At 34.9% G+C, this 26950-nt stretch overlaps 2 protein-coding genes and 1 pseudogene across 2 annotated transcripts; all 3 read right to left on the reverse strand.

Moving 5' to 3' along the window:
• Positions 1-358: 358 nt before the first annotated feature.
• LOC116140185 lies at positions 359-1168 on the reverse strand. Its single transcript, XM_031425817.1, has one exon. It carries the CDS (start codon positions 1147-1149, stop codon positions 493-495), a length of 657 nt encoding a protein of 218 aa, XP_031281677.1. The 5' UTR covers positions 1150-1168; the 3' UTR covers positions 359-492.
• A 1310-nt stretch (positions 1169-2478) lies between these two features.
• LOC116140202 (bidirectional sugar transporter SWEET17-like) lies at positions 2479-3867 on the reverse strand. Its single transcript, XM_031425828.1, has 6 exons — positions 3693-3867; positions 3567-3603; positions 3273-3483; positions 3005-3166; positions 2770-2889; positions 2479-2652 (listed from the first exon to the last, which is right to left on the reverse strand). The coding sequence occupies exons 1-6, from the start codon at positions 3724-3726 to the stop codon at positions 2479-2481; spliced, it is 738 nt and encodes a 245-aa protein (XP_031281688.1). The 5' UTR covers positions 3727-3867.
• A 77-nt stretch (positions 3868-3944) lies between these two features.
• On the reverse strand, positions 3945-14916 carry LOC116140203 (annotated as a pseudogene).
• Between the last annotated feature and the right edge of the window lie 12034 nt (positions 14917-26950).

Here is a 26950-nt window from a genome sequence, read left to right on the forward strand (position 1 = left end):
CGTTTTCTAGTAAGACATGCATCAATTCTAAATTTACAACCAATCATCCTATATCAATTTCACCTGATCTTAGCTAAACAGTTTTGTTCCACACAACAAATGGAAAGAAGTCCTGTACTTTGGTGTCCAAATAATCAAACCTGAGAACCATATTCTTAAATTTCACTACTTTTTCAGAAAACTTTTCACAATGAAAACTTTAAACAAATATTACTTTGAAATATAAGTAAACAACTCTCACACATTCTTAACCCTACTAGACCTGTCTAGCAATGCTAAAGGCAAAAAGTTGTAATCACAGATCAATCAAAAGTGGAGTTGAAAGTTCCTCATATTAGTTACAATTTGATCATAAAAGTGATCACAATGCCCATGGATGATGAAATTATTCAACAAAAAATAAGAATTTATCAAACTAAGCAAAATCCAATTGCATCTAATGACAATTAAACACAGATCCACAATTCAAATCATGTTAAGCACAAATCTCTACTAAGAAGAAGAAAAAAATACACTTTTTCTCATCTTCTGCCTTACTTCTTGACTACCGCAATTCAATCCACATCCACACTGGGGACACTCTTCAAAATTATCAATAGGAAAGCCAGCACCAGCAATCCCAACAGAGAAATCAATACTATCACCATGTCTTGAGACCTCAACAATATCAACCCACATGAACAAAAGCTTCACACTAACACCTTCCAAGTTTGCAAGTTTCCCGTTTGAAATTTGCCCTTTAATGGTGGCCTTGTACTTGAGTTGATATGACCCTTCAAGAGAGAAACTACAAGAACCATTTAGAAAGGCTGAGAATTTACCTGATGATTCTTCAAGATCATAATCAAGAACCCCTTTTGGGAGAAGACCAACTGGGAAGTCGTAGGTTTGGAGCATCTCATAGGCCGTTGGCTTTGTTTGAAGCGAGTTTTGTAGTTGTGATGAAACAAAAGATGGTGAACAGGAGATGAAGAAAATGATAGAAAGATTGAAAATTGTGACGGAAAAGTTGAATCTTTGAGCGAAGAATGAAAGTGAACCCATCTCTGTGTGATTGGTTTGTGTTCTTAGTTGTTGTGTTGTCTGATCTTTGTTCCCTGTGTATACCTGTATGTCGTATAAGAGAATGGTAGTTGAAGTTGAAGGCATTAAGGCAAACCAAACGCAAAGTCTTGGTCTCTTACGTGCTGTTACCTGTTAAATGTTAATACTGTTTGGTGTGTAAGTCAATTGGGCTGGGCCTGTAAATGGGCTGGGCCTTTAAATGGGCTGGACTAGATGGGATGGGCCAGTTAGATGGGCTGTGTAGCCAGTTCAATGAAAAATAATTGTATAGCCCATTGTTTTGGTCTCTACCAAGAACAAAAGAAATTAATGTTACATATATCAATGAGACACTTTACGTAATCTTAGGGTCCGTTTGTTTTGTTACTTTGGATAGTATTTTGGGAATAATATTGGGTAGTTGAATAGGGAGTATTACGAGGTAAAATTTAAAAATTAACAAAAAAACCCTCTAGATTTGCTAATTTAACTAAACACCCCAATATATAAAAATTTTGTAAAATGATAAAAACACCCCCACCCACCCACAATGCCAAATTTTGGCCACCACAGCTGAAATCTGACCGAAAAATGGTGTTACGATGTAGACTGGTCGGATCTGGCGGGTAGGGCGTTGATATGGCCTTTTCCGGCCAGGTCCGTGGTGGCCTTTTCCGGCCAAATCCACCACGGACCTGGCCGGAAAAGGCTAGATCTACGGCCAGATCTGGCCATCGACGATCGCAAAAGTCCAGATTTGGTCGTCAGCAACGGCCAAATCTAGCTTTTTTCGACCAGATCCACTATGGATCTAGTCGGAAAAGACTAGATTAGTGAATTACCGGCCAGTTCCTGTCGTTTGTAGGCCTTTGTGTCAGATTCTGGCTACCACCGACTGTGGTTTCGAGAATCTAGCAAGTATGGGTGAGTGAGGGTATTTTTGTTAATTTTTAAACTTTTTCTGGAGGTATTTAATGAAATTAATAAACTTAAAGGGTTTAAAAGTAATTAAAAAATATACTAATATTTCTCAAATAATAAAACAAACAAATATTTTAGAAATAAGATTGAGAATACATATATGAATAACAAAACAAATGGAGCCTTAATTTTTTTTAACTCATATGAATTGTCAATATTCATATTTGATAATAATATAGAACGAGGCCTCTTCTTTTTTCAGTCTGATTCTACTGATCGAGTCCCCATCTCCATCTTCGACTTAGACTTGATCGGCAGAACCAGACAAAAATAGGGGACTTTCCAACCGACAAAATGATTATTGATATGATAAATGATAATAATAACTCCGGATAGAATGACAAATCATTATATTAAAACAATGTTCAAAGCTAGAATATGATTGAATCGTATCTAAATTTTCTTTTCACTTTCTTTTTCATGATACTATACTATGCATGTGCGTGTGTGTGTCTAGGATTTAATCTTTTGAAGTATTGGAATTGAAGCTGAGATGAGGTGCTGGTGTTGCCATTCATCTTCAATGTCATCACCATCAGGCAACCTTTTGGATGAGTTGGGTTTTCTGAATATGGCGTAGACCACCAGCTGAGCTACTCCAAGAAGAAACCCCACCCCATTTGGTACCTGTAATTATTTAACAATCTCAACACGTTACGTTATTGTATAGTCAATTAATCTTTGTAATTAACGAAAGTCAATGTTTTCATATTCTTTAATGGATGTTTAATTCAGAAAGCTTACTGCAAGAAACAGATCCTTCACCAGCACGGCATACAAAGTCCAAATCCCTCCAGTTAAGGCGACGAACAAAGACAGAAGAAATGGCATATACTCCACGCTTTTACTCATCACCACTGTTCTCTATTACATAATAACAACCAATATATATATATATATATAAACTACTGTTTATATTAATAATAAACCTTTACACAATGATCCATTATATATGCAAAGAGAAGATCGTGGAGTTTACCATAGCTACAAGAGGGGAACCAAACATGATAATACTGAGGACGGCACAAATGAACCCTAGTACATCAATCTTCATTTCTCCATGCAACAACAATTCTATTATCAAAATTGCTGCTGCTGGAAACCCTACATCCAATAACCCAACAAGTAATGCAGTCTTAGCCTGAAAATATAATTATAAAACCATGCATCGATCAATAATATTCCTCAAGGTCACTATGTGTAAGATTATGATAATCGATCGTGAGATGTGGATTAAAACTATATACCTTCATTCTTGGAGAAGCATAAACTAGGAATATGATTAGGTAAACAGTCTCAACTATAACAATAAACACATTGATAGTGACGACAAGTATTTCTCCAGATTTTGTGAGGCCATAATATGTCCATAACATTGAGTTCAGCAATGCACAAACATAAGGCAGGCTCTCAAATTCCTCAGTTGATCGATTCTGCAGAATTCGCCAGAAGGTTTTCCTGCAAGTCAATGAATATTTGATTAAGCAACGAAGGCTAAATCAAATAAAATCTTCTTCTAAATGAATTTGTTTGATTCTTACACTGGAGAAAGAGCGAGTAACATTGCGATGATGTTGCCTGAAATTATCAAACCAAATTAAGAAACATCTTTAAACTGTAATCAACATTATTTCATGGAGAACATATATACAAACTTAATTGCTTACCTATTACTCCAACAAAGAAACTTGGATTTGCCATGGAGAGTTGTTGAAATCTCAAAGCAAATATGCAGATATATAAAGCTTGATCAATTGAGGGGTGTGATTTTCTGCTCTTAATTAATTGAATTATTTAATTTAGGTTTGAATATATCATTCAACAATTGGATTACAAAAGCATTAGGTTTTGATATGACTCTCATTGACTTGGTGTAATTATTTGAATAAATAATTAGTCCCCTGTGTCAATTTTTATCATTATTGGAAGACCCGGGGCGCCATCTTAAAAGGACTTTGAAGTTTCAACAGTTTATATAAAGATAGATTGAGGTGAACTTGAGAAAGATATTTTATATAAGAAAAAACATAATCACATGTAGCATGATAATGGGCTTAGTTGAACTCAAAAGATAACTTAAAAGCAGGCGAGTCCAACCATATGAATAATTTATTACAATTAAGTCATTCAATCAGATAAAATTATATAAAATTATGTAAATAATTACTCATCCTATGTTTTTTTATCTGATTGTAGCATGATTGTATGACTCAGTTATAAGTATATTAAATAATATAACAGCCTAAAATTGGCGATAAGAGATAAATACAACTTCTACACCTTCCCTCACACTCCTACCAAATTAGTGATATGAGACAAATACAATTTCTAACACCCTTCCTCACGCTCCTACCAAATTAGTGATGTGGGACAAATACAACTTCTAACACCCTTTCTTATGCTAACACAGCCTACAAAATGGCTTCTAACACCTCACTCACGCTCAACATGTAAGGCTGGGTCCAAATAAACTGACTTTGATATCATGATAAAGTGAGCTTGAGTAAACACAAGCTTAAAAGCTAGCTGAACTAGGAAGGAGTCAACCACATATATACATCATAACAACCTATCAAATTAGTGTGTGGGACAAATACATTTCTAACAATGTATCTTAAAAAAAATAATTTCATATGTATAATCAAATCTAAAGTGATAAAAAAAAGAAACCTACAATTAGTCTTCAAAATTCAGGTTATGGATGGGGCTTCCATGAAGAGGAGCTGCAGCTATTCTAGGTTCCAGCCCTGGTTAGGGTTGGGCAATGGGTACTAGTGTATTAATTCTCAGGCTTCTAAGAACAATTACCACTATGCTCTCATCCTAGATGAACTATGCTTTGTCAGCACTCCTACGATGGCACCTAACTGCAAAGAAGTAAATAGAATACTAGTGATAGTGAAAACAGAATTAATTTATCTAATGAGATCTCCAAAAAAAATTTAAAAAAAAAAAACCTCAATATTGCATGAACTTCCATAAAGATGAGGATTGCCATCAAAAGTTGAAGATTAGTTATTAACGAGTTTCTTCCAGGCAGTCTTCAAATTTTTGTTGTTCTCTGTTTCCTCTTATTTGCAAGGCATTGCTAAGCGGCATTCCACCCACCAGCCGTGAGTGTAGGCGCCCTAGCTTGTGCACGACTAATGGGTGATCTTGGGTAAAATGATAGGGGTTTTGGTGAGTGGAACCAATGAAGTGAATGGTGGTGTCGGGTTGATTTTCAATACCGGATTGACCAAAAATCAGCTTCAAATAGTAATTTTCAAATTGGGAATTTCAACTTGTTGCCGCTTCTCACATAAAATTATGTTTGAATTCAATTATACTATGCCTAAAACAATCACACAATAATAAAAAAACATGATAAAAAACCTACAATTAGTCTTAGGATTCTGTTCTGAACAGTGTATCATGAGAGAGTTGCGAGCTCTTCGAGCTCATGCACTGTAGGCGGAAGGTTATCTGACATGTTATTTCTCAGGTTTCTAAGAGAAATTATCGCCATGTCTCTCACTTTAGACAAACTATGTTTTGCCAGCGCTCCTACAAGGCACCTAACTGCAAAGAAGTAAATAGAATACTGTAGATAGTGAAAATATAAATTAGCAAATGAGATCTGCCAAAAAAAAAAAAAAAAAAAAAAAAAAAAAAAAACCTCAAATATTGCATGAACTTCCATAGAGATGAAGGACTTGCCAATCAGTAGTTGCGATTAGTTATTACGCGTTTCGTTCCACGGCAACCTCGTCAGATGTTTATTGTTCTTAGTTTCCCTTATCTACAAGGCATATTGTTATTGCAGCGTTCCACCCACCCAGCCGCTGCCGCCTTCCTCCCAGCTGGACGCGCCTTGCACGCAAGCACCCTTGCTCGTGCACGATTGATGGGTGATATTATTAGGGATGATAATGGTTTTGGTTTCTCCATAGGGAAGCCTTGCCAAAGATGTTTACCATAGGGAAGCCGCAAACGGCGATTGAGGGCTCTCCGCATCAGATTGCCCGTGTCAGAAAATCGAGTCCCCGAGTTGTATATGGTGTTGAACTTACAAGCTTTGAAAATGTGAGTGTTGCATGGAGTAGAGCAAGAAGAAGAGAGAAAGAGATCAAGAGAAGAGAGAAAAAGAGTAAGAAGAAAAAGTAGGCCACGAAGTTGAAATTCTTAGCCATAATAAAACGCTATCAAACAACAAAGAAGATGAATAACTAGCAGCTTTAGCTATGATTGATGAAAAAATTGATAGTAATTTTTGAAATAAAGCCTCATGCATGTGTTTTATATAGTGGAAAGATTAAGATTTCGATTTCTACTCTACTTGCATGTTTAGTCCGATCAAGACAATGGTTTCTTCTTTTTTTTTTTTAGTAATCCTTTTCAGAATTAGTTTTTGTACTTTAACTATGAGTTTAGGACTGAATATAAACTGATTAAGCTAGGAAAATAGATATGAATATGTAACACTATAAAGAAAATTCTTTTTGTTAAGATCAAAATTAACAACTTAATTCCTTGAAAAATTATTTTAAAAAAAAACTAATCCCTATCATCACTAACAAAGTAGTCTAATGAAGAAAATTAACTAGTTAGCCTACAAAACTAAAACCATTGTTGAAAACATTGAAGCTTTGGAAAGATGTGACAAATGAGCCATGATGCCATGATCTTATAAGCCTTCTGTGTCAAATAAATGTCATCCCAACTGATTTGTTCATGGGAATTTCCACAAACTGGAACGTCAGGAGCTTCACACATTATTGTTAGACTAAAATCATATTCACCTCCAACTCCGCAGCAAGCTTTTTGCACTGATTTAACATCAAAAATTGTTCAATTTCATACATAATTTCGTAAGTTTCCTAATAATTTTTTAGCACCTTCATGATATAACTAAGAGATGTAAAAGAGATTAATTAATAAACTTACAAAGCAAATGAGCATGGCACAGAAGCCACAAGAATGCGTTGTAATAATCGCCATATACAATAGCGATGTCAGGGTGTTGTAGTTTGAGTTCTTGAATGGCTTGTTGAAGGCGCTCATTATGGTACATTGAAAAGTTGTTCAACCCCTTTAGGCAATGAAGCTCATCATAAGCAGTAGAATCATTGGTTTGGAAGGCAGTTTGATGGATTGGGAAGCAGCCAATTGGAAAGTTTCCTGGAACAATAAGTTTACAAGCTCCATTCTCGATAACTCTCTGCAACCAATTTACAAATTAACCAGTTAAACAATATGTACCATTAATGAGAAATTCTAATAATAACACAGACTATTATGAGGAGTGAAAGAAGAAGACTTGCAGTGGCAACACTATGGCTTGGACAACATCAGGTACCATGGCCTTGACCTCCTCAAGAGTTTTGCTTTGAAACAGTACATAATTGTACTCGTTTCCTCCAATCTCCTTGACCATGAACAGAGACTGTTTATGTTTCTCATGACAGTAACCTTTATCATTGTGAAAGGTTTCATTGAAATAGGTAGACATCTAGTCAAGCTGTATAGTGAGAGAAGAGTTGGTTAATAGGGCGAAAACCTTTTTCTTTAATAAAACATTCACAGGTAAAGCAGTTGAACCAGCAACTGCAAAATTCACTCCATGGCCATAATTGTGTGATGAGTTCAGATTCAAGTAAGCATCAAGCAAGGGGACACCAACAGATAGAGCTATTACAAACTATAATGTAACTTAATTAGTAATTAGTCAGAAATTAAATTTCACAAAAACTAATAACAAATACGCATGAAAGATCATGACAATACAAATTGGGTGAAGGTATATTGGAGTAGATTTGATGAGGGAAAAGTTTTTATAGAGTGAGGAGATGAGTATTGAATTGCTTGGGTTGAGAAAAATCCATAAATTGGGTGAAATCGTTGTTGCGCCGTAGAGAAGGAAAAGTTCCACCGCCGTCCACCGCTTGAAGAATTCGGAGTGACGAGGAATTTTATGGTGAGAGTTGCGCTGCGGCGAGGAATTTAGCTGCCACGGCATAGAAACGTTGGGTTTGGACTAATGGGTTTATTGTTGAAGTGGGCCGATTATTATTACTATTATTAAGGCCCAATTGTGTGTGTTAAGTAATTAGATTTATTAAGGGATTAACGGGCTTGATGGTGCTAATGGGTTTAATTGAATTAATGGGTTGATGGTGTTGATGGGTTTAAATTGGTTAAGTGGGTTGGCCTATTGTTAATGAGGCCCAGATTGTGTTAAGTGAATTGTGGGCTTGATAGAGTTAATGAGCTTAATTGTATTAGTGGGTTAATTATATTGGTAGGCTTACTTAGTTGGTGGGCTGGTCTAACTTATAGGAGACCGAGATTAAATTGGTTGGGTTTATTTTTTATGGTGGGCTGGGCTATTACTATTTTAAGGCCTATTTGATTCTTGGACTATTGGGTTTAATTAAATAGGTGGGTTTGATGGAATTTAAAAAAAAAAAAAAAAAGAGGCCATATTATATTGTTGGAGTTTTATGTGAATTAGTGGGTTGGTCTATCATTATTAACAAAGCCCAAAATTGTGTTGACTGGGTTTGAGTCTTAATTTAAATTGTAATTGATTGAAGGATTCTCAGGGGATTGATTGCAAGATTTGAAACCCTTGGGACTAATTGAAAATATAGAACAATTATAGGATGTAAATGGATATTTTGCATGATGTTATGTGTTTGGAATGTTTCGACTGTTGTTCTCATATTTACATACTTTGACATAAAGGTGTTTGTGGAGTGTGTTATGTCAAATATCCAGGTGAATGTGTGAAGATGTGTTTAGGTTGGAGTGAAAAGATATGTTGTGTGTGGATTGAAGATCACCCTTCTATAGTACCCATCCCCATCTAGACATCAACTAGCATTTGTATATTTGACCTCATATGCGCAATGAGAGTATGTCATCCCGAGGATAGACTGTGGATGGTACTACCTCGATGATAGACTATGGGTGGGATATTATGACTTGATACCCTAAGGATAGACCTTGGGTGGGATTTGATAGATTTCACCAGACGAGTATTAGCTTGAGTGGATTATGATACCTTGAGGATAGACCTTGGGAAGGATTTGACGAATGACACCAGGCAAATATTGGCCTGAGTGGGATATGCTTAGACTCATGCATGCATTAAGATGACCCATACTACCGAACGATGACAATCTATACCATCCTACCAACACAAGACGGGCGCCTGATGAGCTCCAAGTAGGATTACACCCTGAGGATAGACTATGGGTGAGATATTGATGCATGACGCCTCGAAGACAAGGATTTCTTTATATGGTACCATATCATGACACCCCAAGAATAGACTATGGGTCGAGTATGGTTACCCTGTGACGATTTAGCCATCCTAGGGATAGACTGTGGATGGTGCCACCCTGAGCATAAACTGTGGGTGGCCTAGTTGGTTGTCTGTATTAGGGACCTTGGACATTAGTTTAGTGGTGGTGGTGGCGGTTGCATTAATTGAATGAGTGAAATTTGAGGACACCCAGCGGGTATAGGCTTGGGTGGAATTTATGAATATCTAGAGGGTAAAGGCTGGGTATAAATTGTGGACACTTGACGGGCATTGGTGTGAGTAAAAGTGGGTTCATGTTAGGAAATGCCTACTCAACTTTGATGATAGGTGTATCAATATTGTGAAAATAATATGATGATCTATGGTAAATGGAAAATTTGTACAAGGATGTGGATTTCCTTGTTGGGAATGAGTGGAGATGAATTAAGGATTTATCATGTTTGGAATTTATACTAGGAAAGTGTGGTCTCACTAAAGGAATGGTTACGTGTTGCGTGAAATGCAAGTGTTTTCTCATGCAAGTTTGAGGTTGAAGTTATTTCATTTATAAATTGTATTATCCACTCACTGGGCTTCATAGTTCACTATTTTATGTTTTTCCCTAGATTGTATACAGGGAACGTGAGGCATATGCTACATGCTTTCGGATGGCCACAGACGCATGATCGTCGACATGATGTTTGTAAATACTAGAACACTCTGATACAATGTTTTTATGTAAATTGATTTCTAATGTTTACACTTTCATAATTATATTTTGAGTTGTACTACAGTCATGAAAGTTTTATGAATGAAGTTTTGTAAACTGTTTTCAGAAATTCATCCTCTTCTTAAGATCCTGAGTCCCTCGGAGCACCTAGATCCGACGGGAGGGGGCATGACACAAGCTTTCTTTATCATGGTATAAGAATCACATTTGTTTAGAGAGGTGATTAAGTGGACTCTGGCCCTTCACGCCGAGCATGAGAGAAGGTGTTAAAGTTGTATTTGTTTTACATCGTCAAGTCTCTCTCCTCCCTTGAGCTAGCTTTTGAAATTCCAAATTGAGCATTTTTTTTCTTTTCTTTGTAACAAACCTAATTAATCATTTTTTTCTATCCAATTTCTCTAGATAGAATGTAGAATCTACTTGGTATCAAGTTGAACTAACTATATTACTCTAGGCATCCGCACAAATATATCTAATTAAAATATACATTAATTAAGATAGAATGTGTTAATTTTACAAGTAATACATCAGATGTTATATTGATAGGGGTGTTCAAAAAGAACCGATTGAAACCGAACCACGAGTCCTCGGATGTGAGATCTGGTTCCTATCGAAATTGGTAGTCACGGGTAGGTTTTCGATTCCAATTTTGAACCGTTACAAGTCGTTCTGGATTCGATTCCATGTTAGAATTGGAATCGAAAGAAACAGAACCGAGACTAATATAAATAAAATTAAAGAGGGGGGTAATAAAACTTTTGTGAGAAAAAGTAATGTAAAGCATATTATATTTTATATATATTTAAAGTAAGTTGTTTGACTTTGGGAATCTATCTTTATAAGAATGGAGTTTGTAATTTTGAATTGTATATTTTATTTTTGTTAACAATAGTGCCAGGTTGGGGGGGGGGTATTTGTAAGTTTTTAAGAGTTTTTTACCATTTAAAACTTTTTGGGGGTTCTAAAATTTATAGTACTCAGAACGGAATTAGAACAGTGTATGTCAGCTGGTACCTAAGAAACGGAACCTATCGATTAAGGTACCGGTTCCAAATTTCAAGGACCCGTCAATTCGTTTCCTTCAAAAAATACAATGGTACCGGAACCGAATACCTTAATAATCTATGGAAGTAGGGGAGAACATCAAAGCTACAAATTCATTTAACATACACAACATACATAGCGAAAATATCTAAAAAGCACAACAGAATGGTTTAAACCATGCTTATAATGTACACATTTGAGCATAAATATGGATAATGTATACAGTACAATTTAAGAGAACAAATATTTATCACAAAGTCAACAATCCTATCGCTCCAATTTTAGAGCCTACTCAAGTCTAAGTGTAAAATCTGAACCCATAATCAACTTCTTGTGTCATTTCTCTAAAATTAAGATACATGTTGTTGTTTTTTAGTTAAGTAAATAGCCATAGACATAAGAGAAGTATAAGAGACACAGAACAAAAATGACTGTCACCTAGGACGAACTCTAGCGTTTAAAAACACTAGATATTGAAAATGATATGATAATGTAATGTTCAAGGATATTATTGCTATATAGAATCTTAAATAGTATAGAAGAAATCAAGATTTCATAATTTAACTAGCATCAACATAGTTATTAGCTAATCATCCCGACTGTCGTTATAATATTTCCTAGCCTGTAAAACCCAATGGGAAGACTAATCGGTGAGCAATATTGCATCTAAATTTTAGTGACCAATTTGACTGATAGTTGAAATCGTATAATTGTTGCTGCTCTCATCTACAGTCTCCATGCATGCGCCAGACTATTAGCAAAGCAGTTGACAGGTAAATTCTCAGATCATATGTTGAGTGCCGATTACTTCAGATTAATGGGTTATGCATACGCTAGGGGCCTATTGTTGGTAGCTCTCTCCGATGATACGAGCGGAGAGTCATAGGTGGTAGTGCCCTCAGGCCCATAGGCGATTTAAGTTTTTTCCAGTATAACTATTGTAGATTTTTTAAGTACAGTAATTCTTTATTGAGTTTTGGACTTAAAAATAAGAATCCTCAAAACTAGTTTTGTCATTTAACCTAGTTATAAACATATTTTTCTCTTGTTATGAGTGTGAGATAAACAGTCATAGACAATTCAATGCATTATAAACGAGAGAGCTTGAGGAATATTGCAATAATATTGACTCAGCTAGACATAGCCTATATTGAAAAACCAGGATAAATCGCACATGTTATTTCTTTTGTTTACTATATGTGATTTGTTTAATGTGTATTTGTTCTGTTGTGTCTCCATTTCGTTCAAATTTTCCTCAATATTGGAAAGATACAATATACCCACTCACTCTTTTATACGATGTGCATGACGGACAGGATGAGATGAAAACAAACCAAAATATAAAGCGATACAGTCGAAATCAGGTGTAATTGATCGCGATGATGGAGAAGTTAACTAATACTGTTTTCAGTGGCTTTTATTCGTCTTGGCTCTTTGCAGCTTGATTATCAGTGGAGATGAGTGCTCTGTTGCCATCCATCTTCCAAATCGTTGGTGGTGAATTTCTCTGGAGGACTTCGGTTCCAGTATTATTGCTAGAGAATCAAGACCTGCGGCCAAGCAACAATCCAGTCCCATTTGGAATCTGTACAAGAGAGCTTTATTGATCAATTAAGCCATATTGCAAAAAACTTTTGTAGAGAAATTCACATATATAATTATGAACATTATGGAACTTACTCCAATGAAAAGATCTTTCGTGAAACGCATAGACAGTCCAACCGCTCCATAATGAAGGGATAAACGAGAGAAGAAAAGGCATGTACTCCACACTCTGTGTCACCACCACTGTTTTCTGGTACTTCAATTAATTCGATAATTTACATCTATTGATAGGAGGTTCTCAACGATTATGTATAAAATTTCTTCCATAGCTGAAAGAGGTGAACCGTAAGTGGCCAGCTGAAGACAACATGACAAGAACCCTGAAACCTGTTTTGCACTTCTCTATCGAACATCAACTGAGTAATTCACACGCAGCAGCAGGAAACGCCACATCTAAACTCCAGCAAGTATGGCAGTTTTGAACCTGAAATTACACATTTTAACACGTTAATTAGCTAATACTTCTTATTAAACAATGAAATTAATAGAATCAACGCCTCAATTCTTTGAGGAGCAATATTAGAAATATGTGACATAATAATCTCCAAGACCCCTCCAATCCATTGACAGTGGCCACAAGCACACTGTTAGGCTTCACATTCCATACCAAACCCAACAGTATGCGTTTACAATTTGCATACGTATGCAGGCTCTCAAACAACTCGGTTGATCTTCCTCCACTTATGCCAAACGTTTTCCTGAATACTACACACACATATTAAAGATCAAGGCCGTAGAACTAATCAGAAATCAGAGACTATACTTATATATTGAACACTTACGCAGAGAAAGGTAAATCAAGCCGGTGGTTATGTTGCTGCAGAAACAGATGATACAAATGAAAATATTATTCCTTTTTTGCATCAATTAACGGGTATATAATAAATTGGTTTATATACATTTATTATTTACCTAAGATCCCGAAAGAAACTCTAGCTGATAGCCATGCTGGAAATAGATTGATAGAGAGCTTCAAACTGCAAAGTTTTGTGTTTGAAATAGGCACTATTAACAATGGTGTATAGAGAAATACCTGACCAAATATATGGAAATGTGGAGCAGGCAGCAGCCCCCACAGATTATCTGTGTAAGATGAAAACCTCCACCATAAAAGAAGAAAGGACACAGATTTGCAGAGACATTAACTTAGTTATTGGACCATAATGAAGATCTTGGCTTTAATTGTCTCGGTTGTCCTTTGTCTTTGTCTGTCTTGACCTCGATCCAGTTGATGATACTTTTCATTTTAAAACGAAATACTAAGATCATTAACATCTACCAAATTCTTTAAATTCTTCTCAAAAGACCAAAAGGGCTTTCATGCTTAATGTGTTTCATGTTCTACAGTGATCACACAATGTGGCACAGTTGTCTTTACTCTTTTCTGCAGCATAATAATAGATTGAGTAGACGACAGATTCCCCCGAGGTTAAATAAAATCTTAAGTTGAGATCTTATTGTATTTATCTCATTTTCATCACTTAAACTAACACTGTAGGCTGTGGAGGTGGTTGGAAATGGTGAGATAATGTCGCCAAAGTGAAGGTATAGAGTTTTGTAAAGGAGTAGGTGAGGAGTCCATATGTTCAGAAGATTTGGACAAGAAATCAGCTGAAAAAAAACAAGAAAGCCAAAGAAAAAACAAACTGTTAGCTTGGATGCTGCAAGATATGGTACCCCTATTTTAGTACCATAAGCCAGTATATTCTACAAAGAAAACTCCCAGCTTGCTAACGGGTCATCATGCTTGCAGAAACCATGCAAATGTATTACTTTACTGATGAAAACTGCGCGTTTCTTGGATAATATACAACTGAAATGTATCACTTGAGATTTCGCTAAATCTTAAGATGGAAAAATGTGGTCTCTCCAATAATTATAGTAACTGATAATGTTAGTAGAGCATCGGATAAGAATAAACAAGAGTATTAATTATACAGTGTTGTAGTGTCTAATTGGATCGTGCTTGTCACTTGTCGGACATGAAGAATTTGACGGTTTCTATCACTCTATCAGCCGTGGCTGAAGTTGGACGATCGGTGAAGTAACCATGTTGCTCTCCTTCAAGCTCTAAATACTCTATATTCTTCCCAAGCTCTTCGAGTTTTGTCGAGTAATCCTTCACTCTATCTCTCAAAATCTCGTCTGCACTAACAATGACCAGGATTGGATCAAGGGCCACCTCTGCAAGGCTAGGGCTAGAAGGGCCAAATGGGTTCACCATGGGATGGTCTTGAGTAGCTCCAATTGGAACCGATAACCTCCAAAACCTGTTAATGATAAGGTCAACTTGACTAGCATTAATTAACTCATTGATCAATTATCCTGACTAGTTATGAAAAGAATAAAGATTGTTGTCTTTATCAAAAGAAAAGGTTAAATAATATTAAAATGCGAATCATCTTTGACATGCAATAATTTTATTCTACTAATTATATGCAAACAAAAAACTTAATATTTTTCAATAACACTAATGATCAGGTGATAGGATTTTAGTCATCTGGATGGATTACTTAGAGGTTTTATATTCGAGTTTCTATAGTAACCACGTATCAAATTTGTGATTTACCTGATCTATTGCATTTGTAGGATGTTTAGTAAATCTTGAGGATCAAAACTTAGATTAAAAAAAAAATTAAGAAGTTATTATCTTTAAACCATATTCTAATTACTTTTATAACTTTTCTCAAATCATCTTCCACAAGCTAACTAACCAGGGGCGGATCCAGCCTAGTTTTGGGTGGGCCATGATTTTTTTTTCTAAATACTAATACTTATAATTTATGGATTTTGGTCCACCCTAACAAAAATATTATGGACAAAAATATTAATATGTAATTAGTATTTATTTTGGTCCACCCTAACAGAAATTTCTGGATCCGCTATAGTAACTAACATTCACTCAATTATCCTATTTAATTAGGGATAGACCTAGGGGGCGAGTGGGGGCTAGTGACCCCCTAAAAATTCCATTAATTTTGTTGAATTTTTATGTTTTGAAAGGGTTTATATATGTTAATGTATGTATATTAGATTGGTTACCATCCTACTCACTAAATTATTCTAGATTTATATTAAATTACTCAATTTGTCTTCTAACATTTAAGACTGCAGGATTCCTCCCGTGTATAAAGGTCTACACTCTTGCTAATTTTTTCAATTTTCAGGTTAATTATGTAATAAATTATAATTAATTTTGTACCATCATACATCTCCAAGTTCCAAAATCCTCAAAAGGCCTCTCTTCTGCATCGTCCTCTTTAATCCACGAAAAATGGAGATAAAACACAATAACCTCGAACCCTAACCGGCGCGAGCTCAGCCGCGCCACCACCGCGAACTCACCGCCAAATGGTGCGCCAGGTTGCCACAGACGAGTAACCCCATACAAAACCTATCGAAGTCAACACATATCTAACCGTCCCCATATTTCCATCATACCACCATGCATGGCTATATCTTGAAGCCATTCAAAGCAGAAGTCGATCGTTCCAACGCCGCCGGAAGCCTATCCTCGGAGGCAGCCAGGGTGGTCCGGCTCGATGACGAGGGCTTGAAGCGCGTTGGCGAGGCGGACGCAGATATTCTGGTGGTGGGGATACGTGAGGAGAGCCGAAGCAAAAGCCGCCGCCATGGAGAGGTGGTAAAGAATCGAGAGTTTTTTGTGTTGATGAAGGATTGATTTGGGTTGTATAGACGAAGATGGAGATTGTGTTGTTCACTGAAGAGGAAGTCCTTGTGAATGATTGTTCATGGTCGAGCAGAGGAGTTTGAATTCAATTTCTTTGGTGCGGTGAAATGGAGCCATCGCTGTAAAGATGAGATGGCAAAGCAATCTTCAACTACATGACGATCATCGAACCCATGTTCGCTCTTGTTTGTAAAACTGTGGGTAAAATGGAGAAGATGACTGGACTTATATAGAGAGAAGAAGAAAGAGTCGCTCGATTTAAACATGCATTTCATGAAAATGTGTTTTACGTTAAATATTTAGTCAAAAAAGTAAGTCGTGTAATTCTATTTTTATATAAGTGTGCGGTAAAGAATAAATAGATAATTATTCTGAATAATTAAGTATTTGAATTAACTTTGGAATATTCCTCAGAAATTTAGTTTAATCTTTCCTTCATTGCTAATAAGGATAATCATAAAATTCTTCATTGCTAATAAGGATAATCGTAAAATTCTTACTTAATCAGTAGTTTCAAAGTTTTAAAAATTAGTTAAAATAATATAAACTAAATTAAGCATCCTTTATCTTTAAAACAAAGATCAATAGAAGATTTTGACTTTTTAGTTATACTTCAACTATTTTCGTCACGTTATTTTATAAAAATCTTTTTAAAAGTCTATATATGTCTGAATTATTGGCAGGCAAGATACATAAGAAAATTCCGGTGGATTCACGAGGTTAGGAATCCACCTGTTACCACTTAATGATTTATTAATTTTAATATTGGATTAGAATTAATAGTTGATATTGATTGAGAGTAATTATAAATTAAGACGCCGCCACCACAGTGTTTCTTTCTATTGGAAAGTTTAGCAAAAATATATTGACATTCCTAATTGTTACTTGAAATAATTTTAAATATGGAAAGAACTTTGGAAAAAGACCATCGCTATTTTCTCACGAGGGTAATACTATATCAATAAAACCTTTTCTCATAGACTCTCTTATAATTCTGACATGACAATTCACAATAATTAATAAAACCCAATACAAAGCTTATGTGGGACCGTTATGAATTGACAATTACAAAACGTCATATTAGGGTTGTGAGAAAAAGTTTTTTTTGGAGAGAATTGCTATTGTAATATTATCTTTCTCCGTCTAGCTAATTACTAGCTGGATGCATTTTTTATTTTGTATAAGTTTAAATACTTTTGTATTCTCATTCTCCAATTTGAATTTAAACAAGTGATGGGACCTGGGGACTAAACAAAGAAAGAGAATATTGAACATTTGAACTTGATTCGTTCTCCATAGCCATAAGATGATCTTCTTAGGGTGATACTTTTAGATGGATGCTCTTATTGTACTCATATATATGCCACCAGTCCGATCCTTGTAGGAACTATCCGTAATAATGAATTGCAAAATATATTTGTTCATAAAGAGATTCGTTATTCCTGATCCTGTTTCACTTTAATTGTTATTTGAACAAGTAAAAGTTATGTCTTGGTCCGAACTTAATTATTATTTGAACAAGTAAAAGTTATATCTTGGTTCGAGTGGAGATAGCATTTTCTTTTGCAATAAATAGGCTTGGGTAGAGCTTATTCATCCAAGAACTATTGAAATTGATAAGATAAATAGGTTTGGGTAAAAACTAATTCTTCCCACCATAGCAACCTACCAATACAAATACAACTTCGATAACAATCTACAAATTGGCGATTTGGGACAAATACAACTTCGAAAACAAATACTAAATATGGCGATGTAGGACGAATACAACTTTGATACAACCTTCCAAAATTGGATATGTGCGGCGCAAATACAACTTCGATAACACATACAACCTACCAATACAAATACAATTCATTAACAAACTACCAAATTGATGAAGTGAGACAAACACAACTCAATAACAAAACGTAGACAATGTGGGACTAGGGTCCCAACCCATCATCGCCTTCAAACACAAAAATCATCATCAATGGTATAGGTAGAACTCTTTTCAAAAGCTAATTTAAAAGAGAAGGAAACCAACCACATATCTTCACTATACAATATACCAAATTGACGATGTAGGACAAATAAACATTCTAACAATAGTAAATGTTGCAAAATTAGAAATATTCGAAGCTTAAAAAACAAACTTTTAGGGAGCGTTTGGTTAGGGGTTACAAGGATTCGAGGTTATGACATCTATATTACTTGATTACCACGTTTGTTGTCAAATAATATAAGATTTTTAGTATCTTCTAATACCATAGTAGTTCGGTTAGATATTGGAGGTAATATGATTACCTCTATTTTCTTAGGTATTGTAAGATAATTGGTCATCATATTTTGTTATAATTTTTTCTTATTAATAAAAAATTTTAACAATAACGCCCTTGTTTTAAAATCAATTTGCATGAATCTAACTTCATAATTTTACCCCAATTAATTACTTTTTAGACAAAATTACCATTAAATTCAAAACAAAGTACAGCCCACCCAAGCCACCACCCCCACCACTTGCCGCTGCCGACAACCACCGCCGGCCAGGCAGCTAGCATCTGTGGCCATTAACAACAACAACCAGATCACATGGATCTATTATCTGGCCATTTTAGGCAGATTGTCATGATCTGGCTAGATCTCTGGCCAATAATGGCCATTCGACACACAGAGGCCAATTCAGGCTTTCCGTGCACCATTTGGTTGCCAGCAGCCGACAGTTGTTGCTGGTGGCCAGTAGTGGCTGAGTTAGTGGGGGTGCACTGTTGTTTTTCAAACTTTTATTATGAAGTTGTTTTTGCTAAGTTTTTAAATGTAGGGGAGTTATAAATAATCTAAATAATAATATTATAAATGATATTTAATTAAAGGAAATTAGTATTTAAATAATATACTTACCAATCTATTCTTTCCAACAAACATATTATATAATATATTCACCAATTTATTCAAACCAATCAAACATATTTCCCTAAACATTCCCAGTAACTTTAAGGTAATCTTTTTTTTCTGTTAATATAACATTCTCAGTAATACAATATTCCCTGAACCAAACGCACTCTTATCGTAAAGCAATATTAAATTTATTTTTATCTCCTAACTTTTACTTTTGTGATGGTCCATTATATTTTTATAGAACTTTTGTGGATGGCATATAAAGCAATATTCAGTCTTTTTCTTTATGATCCACTATATTAAAATTAAAAAAATAGCATCATCAAATCTATCAAATCAAACCTGCTACATTCGATATTCATTACTAAAAAAAAAAAACCATCAATTAAATAAGATACTGTTATTCAAATTTACAATGAAAAATATCACATTGTAGAAGTAACTTTTTCAAGCCCTTTTAAGTAATTTAACACATGCATCTTGCTTTATAAAAAGTCTGCAAGATCAACAGTGGTCTTCCATCACTCCATGTTTTCCATCTCGACGTCGGGTTCATCCTTGGGCCAAGTAGAGTACAAATCATATGGGCTAAAGACACTGCTTTTATGATCTTCTGCTAGCTGTATTGTCTTAACAGAGGGTTTGGAAGACTTTTTCCCTTAGTGAGAGCATACGATTCTTGTGATGCTCTCATCTTCACCCTGATCATCACCAAATCTACGCATCTCAATGGTTCCTTTCACCAGTGGGCGAGCCTTATTCTTCCATCTCTCCGTTGATTTATAACTTGATTTGTTTTAGTAAATGAGTAGATTATCAACTGGGCGAGCCCAACACAAAGCCATGCCCTATCACATCTGGCACACTGAAATTGTTTGTTCATGTAAAAAAACTCCTCAATATTTCAAGTTTTTAATTATAATTAAATTCACTGAGTTTATAAAACTAAAATATTAACAAGGAAAAATACTACACTTAGATTTTGCATACGATCCCCATTCTGGCTGATGTAGAGAGCGACATGGTCGGAATAAAAAACTTCTGTCGCACTCCACATCAATTGGGATGGACAAGCGATATGCAAAATCGACAACTGTAGTATCATCCTATTGAAAATAACTATAAAAATTTACGATTAAAGTGTTTTGTAATCCAAGACTAAAAGGGGTGATAAATACTTTAGAAATATAATATTTTGGGAAACAAGCAAATAATAGAGTTCATTCAAAAAACTATTATAGGGGAAATTTGAACATTCACTTTTTGAAAAACCAAAAAAAACAAAATTTTAACTCATCAAACGATACGTTCATGAAATTTAGAATGTAAAAAAAGAAACTGAGAGAACTTACTCCAATATTAATATCTCTAACCATTAGATCAATTTATGCATCGAAAATGAGTTTTCTCCTTAATCGTATAAGAGAAGATAACGTATTCATATTACCCTGTACCCACCCAAAACTCCTATATAAACCACCACCATCACCTTTGCTTCATTAACTCAAAGCAACTATCAAAGTCATCTCATCCGTTACTGAATGTGTTATCAAAAAAACATTGATTTAACCTTTTCTCACTATCCTAACATGATAACTTGTAATTAATCAGATAAACTTATTGTTGGATAGACAGAACCAATTACAATTGATCAATTACAAACTATTACTTTAAGATTATTTAATAATGTATAATACAATATAGTAATTTTGAGGAACTTTAACATTTCTAAATTTAGTTTGAGTTGCCCATATATTCTTTTTAACCACTCCTTTTGTTAAAGAAAGGTGAAATTTTAATAAAATATGAGTGGAGTAACCAGTCATGTATGATCGAAGGAAAAATAATTTGTACTACATTTCCTGACATGTAATTTTCATCTTTTAATTGACAAAATTACTGCTTACTCATGCTTCTCCTTCTACTCCGTAATAAATACTTATATAGCCCAAAATTCCTTTGACAATGTGACAAATCCATATTGGGCTAAGCTCTGGACCGTAGGTAAATATCAGATTGTGCAACAACCAGAATGGATTGGGCACGGCTCAGAGTATTAAATTTAGACATAAAAGAAACACTTATACTGGATTTTTGAGAAACTTTTAACATTTCCAAATTGTTTTTCAGTTGCCATATATATTCCTACCTCATTGAATTTGAAAAACACATAAAGAGACAAAATAAAACACTTACTATAAGAAAATTTTAGGAGAATTTTCTACTCTTATCTAAATGGTTCTTCCGGGTTCGAGTCACTGACACATAGTACTTCCATATTTTTAATGACTTTTCACACTAGGGTTGGAACGGAGGCTGGTGGTTATCCTCGGTATTATTTACCAGCTCTTCTAAAATTCTGGCCTGGTCTTTGACTTTTGTGTGACGGTGTACTGAGAGCTGGCCAACAATCACACCTAACTGTAAATCAAAACCAAAACATAAATGACTAATGAAGTAAGAATAGTAGTGAAAACAGGAATTTAGCTAATGAGATATGCAGAGCAGTACCTCAATTTCCAACAATCTTGCATAGAAGCGAAGCACTTGCCATTCAGACGCTTAGATTACTCACAAACAAGTTTCGTTCTGGGCAGCCTCAGAGGTAGTTTGCAATCCTTCTCTCCAAGTCTGAAAGGCCTTGACAATCTCTTCTATCTCTTCTGAGTAAGCTGATCTCCCATTTTCAAGATTCTGAATATCACTCTTGTGAATTCAGAAATCTCATAATAATGTATAATCGAGCAGCAAGATAGAAAAATGAAATAATACTAAAAATCTAATACTACAAAAATATTTGCTAAACTCTCTCATCTTTCAGTAAACAAGCTGCCTGGATATGAGGAAATATCCAAGATGGAAGAATTGTCTTCTACATCCGCTTTTTGTTATAAAAAAAATTTTTTGTTAAGAATCATCATGGTGGAGAAAGAGAATATCAGTCAGTGAGGGTAGGATTAGTGGTTAGAAATTCATATGAAGCTCCCATCAAGCAAACATATACAAACCAAAGGTAAATTTCAAAATTTCAATCAATCCATTACACAGTGTGCCCTAACCACCAATATATGTTTAAATTGTCACAAATAATTGTTTTATATTATATATAAGTAAGCAAGATTATAACTCTTTATTAATAATGTTAAACTTATAACGTATTACAGAGATCTCAATTTTGTATAATTGTATCTCAACTAATGTAATCATGCATATTATTGTGATTCCATATTTAATAAATATGTAGGACCTTTACCACATAAATCACACAGGCCGAGATCAGATCAAAACAGAAGACATTCAGTTTGCATTTGAGGAAAGCTTCATAACAATCGATGACTTAGAAAAATGAGGACGAACAAATAAGATCGGCGGCGCAAAGGAAAACGGCGAATTAGGGTTGCGATTTTGACTGTTTGGTGTGAGTCCCACGGGGAAAATAGGTTTATATAAGAAGACAATTTTGTAAATATTTAATCTTTCACGGGCAATATGGTCAGTTAAATGATCCAGGGCTTTTGTAATTTTAAAATATCAAGGATAAGATCGAATTTGAAATCCCCATTTTAATTTTTAAGAATACATGTTATAAATATATATTAACACCACAAATTGTTTAAAATCAAGAATCCCAAATTGTTAATCTTCACCGTATATATTAATATAATAATGCAAATGTAAAGTCATTTCAACCCATTTGGATATGCCTTGTTACCTGAATTTGTTATGCTATTTGTTATGGAAGTTTATCTGGGCAGTTGAGGAAGTAAATTCTGAACTATTTTGTTGGTTGGTGGAAAAAAGAAGTAATGAAAGAGGGTTTATATTAGAGGATGTCTGATGCCTTGTATTATTCGACTTTGATTTCGTGTAATTGTATAAGGGTGTTTGATTTTGTCAAAGAAACTGTTATAGTTTGGTTTATATTTTATCTGGGTATATTTGCAACTATGAGTTTTCGTGCATTGATGTGTTTTTTGATTCATTTTTGCAAGATTTTTTGTTGGAACTTGGGAAGTAGTAGATTACTAGTACTTTATTAGTAGCTTTTTTTTTCTTTTTAGTTTTAATCTGTTGAGTAGACAAAAAAACACCGTACTTGTGTAAACCAACACCGTTAATAAGTGTTCAAAAGAACCGGTTGGAATCAGAACGGTGGGTACCCTGGGTTTGGTTCATGTTCTTACCAAAACCAGTCGTCAATGGGTAGGTTCTGGTTCCAAATTTTTGGAACCGTACTATACGGTTCCGGTTTTAGTTCTATAATTAGAAACCAGAACTAGGAACCAAGAACGAGACAATAAAAATAAAATTAAAGATTAGGGAGGTAATAAAAAATTTTGTAGAAAAAGTAATGTGAATACATTATATTTATATTTCATAACTATTAAAGTAGTTTGTTTGACTTTTGAGAATCTACCTTTAAAGTAATGGAGTTTGTAATTTTGAATTATAATTTGTAATTTTTGTTGTTAACAAGTGCCAAGTGGGGGGTATTTAAGTTTTTAAGGGTTTTTTTGCCATTTTAAAAACTTTGGGGGGTTAGAATTTTACAGGGTACCCAAACCGAAACCGAAATCGGAACCGGAACCGTTGTTATAAGTTGGGTTGGGTATCAGGAACCAGAAACGTTTGTTCCGGTTCGGTTCCAAATTTCAAGGAACCGTCAGTTTCAGTTCTTAAAAAAGTACAGGATACCCGAAACTGAACACCCCTACCTGTTAATATTAGATAAGTTGTAGGTTATAGAAGAGGAAAGGGTGTTTCTGATTTTGAACATTGTGCATCTTCCAGGATATTCTATGCTATACTAAAATAATTATCTTTTCCTCCTTCGTGCACCATCCAAATCTGCTCTCTCCTTAACGTTAGATCAATTTAATAAGCTTGAAAAACAAAACTTTTACCGTATTTTTATTCTTTTTACTTTTGTGATGGTCCATTATTATTTTGTATGGAACTTTTGTTGGATGGCATATAAAGCAATATTTCAGTCTTTTTCTTCATGATCTCACTATATTAAAATTAAATAATCAAATGAAAAAATAGCATCATTAAATCTAGAGTAAACGACATCTTCCCACCCAAAGTTTGGCAAAATCCCATTGGTACCCCTGATTTCATTTATTCCAAATTCTCACCCTTGAAATTACGGAAAATTAGCAGATGGTTGCCTCTAAGAGTGCTTCAACGCACATTAGTAGACGTCGTCCCTGACATTTTCATCTTTTTCTGGCAATTCTTCCACCAAAAATCACCCTTGTCACTACTATTCGAGCCCCCATCCTCCTCTCTACAAAGTTTTACCCTTTACAACCCGTCATCACTCGCCGATTGTCGGCCGCGACATCCATGTCATGTCATTGTTTTTGCCGATTTTCGGTCGTTTTGAGCAGCAACAACCCCAACCACCACCACCGTTTGACTCCGCGCATCCTCCCTACAAAACTGCTAACCTTCCTAGCCATGACAACTTACTGTTTGCCGTACACCACCAAAAAGTGTGATGACACGAACTTCTCGACCGACAAACAACAACTAAACGGTTGGTGGGGACATAGAGGTTTTGTAGAGTTGGAGACAGTGGTTGCACTGGTGGTTTTCAAATGGATTTTTGCAGCCAGAATCGACTGAAACTCGACGAAGAAAAGTGAAACCCTAAACTAATGGCATTGGCGATCGGAGGGGCCAATGAGCCGAGAACTAGAGGGGTTTTGGATGACGGACTATGAGGAAGGTGATGGAGGTGACCAGGGGGTTCAACGCCGTCGAAAATAGCCCAAATCAGACAAAAACCGAGAGGATGCGCAGTCACCGAGGGTGTCATTGAATAATTTGAAAATAAAATGGTTAATTTTATAATTCTACTAATTTAAGAGTTAAAAAGAAATTTATTAATTTATTTGTTAACGGCATTATGGTAATTACATCTTTTTTAACCTAAAAATTGCTAACAAACCTCATATAGGAATATGTCGTTTACTCTTAAATCTATCTAATCAAACCTGCTATTTTTCATGTTCATTATTTAAAAAAAGCAAAAAAAAAAAAAAAAAAGCAAGCCATCAATTACATAAGATACTCTTATTTAAATTTACAATGAAATATCACACATTGTAGAAGTAGCATTTTCAAAGTCGTTTTAAGTAATTTACATGCATCTTGCTTTATAAAAAGTATGCAAGATCAACGGTGGTCCTCAATGTTTCCCATCTCGACGTCAGGTTCATCCTGGGGCCAAGTCGAGTATAAATCATATGGGCCTAATAATAGAACATTCTCAGTAATACAATATTCCCTGAACCAAACGCACTCTTATCGTAAAGCAATATTAAATTTATTTTTATTCTCCTAACTTTTTTACTTTTGTGATGGTCCTATTATTTTATATCGAACTTTGTGTTGGATGGCATATAAAGCAATATTTCAGTCTTTTTCTTTATGATCTCACTATATTAAAATTAAAAAAATAGCATCATCAAATCTATCACAAAACCTGCTACATTCGATATTCATTTACTAAAAAAAAAAAACAATCATAAATAAGATACTGTTATTCAATTTACAATAGAAAATATCACATTGTAGAAGTAACTTTTCAAGCCCTTTTAAGTAATTAACACATGCATCTTGCTTTATAAAAAGTCTGCAAGATCAACAGTGGTCTTCCACACCATGTTTTCCATCTCGACGTCGGGTTTCCTTGGGCCAAGTAGGTACAAATCATATGGGCCTAAAGACCTGCTTTTATGATCTTCGCTAGCTGATTGTCTATTAACAGGAGGTTTTGGAAGACTTTTTCCCTAGGAGAGCCATACGATTCTTGTGATTGCTCTCATCTTCACCCTGATCATCACCAAATCTACGCATCTCAATGGTTCCTTTCACCAGTGGGCGAGCCTTATTCTTCCATCTCTCCGTTGATTTTATAACTTTGATTTGTTTTAGTAAATGAGTAGATTATCAACTGGGCCGAGCCCAACACCAAAGCCCATGCCCTATCACATCTGGCACCTGAAAATGTTGTTCATGTAAAAAAAACTCCTCATATTTCAAGTTTTTAATTATAATTAATTCACTGAGTTTATAAAACTAAAATATTAACAAGGAAAAATACTACACTTAGATTTGCATACCGATTCCCCATTCTGGTGATGTAGAGAGCGACATGGTCGGAATAAAAACTTCTCATGTCGCACTCCACATCAATTGGGATGGACAAGCGATATGCAAAATCGACAACTGTAGTTCATCCTATTGAAAATAACTATAAAAATTACGATTAAAGTTGTTTGTAATTCCAAGACTAAAAGGGGTGATAAATACTTTAGAAATTATAATATTTTGGGAAACAAGCAAATAATAGGTTCATTCAAAAAAATTATAGGGGAAATTTGACATTTCACTTTTTGAAAAACCAAAAAACAAAATTTTAACTCATCAAACGGACCGTTCATGAAATTAGAATGTAAAAAAAGAAACTGAGAGAACTTACTCCAATATTAATATCTCTAACCATTAGATCAATTTAATGCATCGAAAATGAGTTTTCTCCTTAATCGTATAAGAGAGATAACGTATTCAATATTACCCTTGTACCCACCCAAACTCCTATATAAACCTACCACCATCACCCTTTGCTTCATTAACTCAAAGCAACTATCAAAGTCATCTCATCCGTTACTGAATGTGT

Source organism: Pistacia vera, unplaced genomic scaffold (assembly GCF_008641045.1).
Source record: "Pistacia vera cultivar Batoury unplaced genomic scaffold, PisVer_v2 Contig365, whole genome shotgun sequence".
NCBI classification, from domain to species: Eukaryota; Viridiplantae; Streptophyta; class Magnoliopsida; order Sapindales; family Anacardiaceae; genus Pistacia; species Pistacia vera.

Coding starts and splice junctions, on each gene's coding strand:
- LOC116140185 (XM_031425817.1), bottom strand. CDS start 1,149: ATGCCTTCAACTTCAACTACCATTCTCTTATACGACATACAGGTATAC.
- LOC116140202 (XM_031425828.1), bottom strand. CDS start 3,726: ATGGCAAATCCAAGTTTCTTTGTTGGAGTAATAG. Junction 3,604..3,692: donor TTTCTTTGTTGGAGTAATAG/GTAAGCAATTAA, acceptor TGATAATTTCAG/GCAACATCATCGCAATGTTA. Junction 3,484..3,566: donor TTACTCGCTCTTTCTCCAGT/GTAAGAATCAAA, acceptor ATTGACTTGCAG/GAAAACCTTCTGGCGAATTC.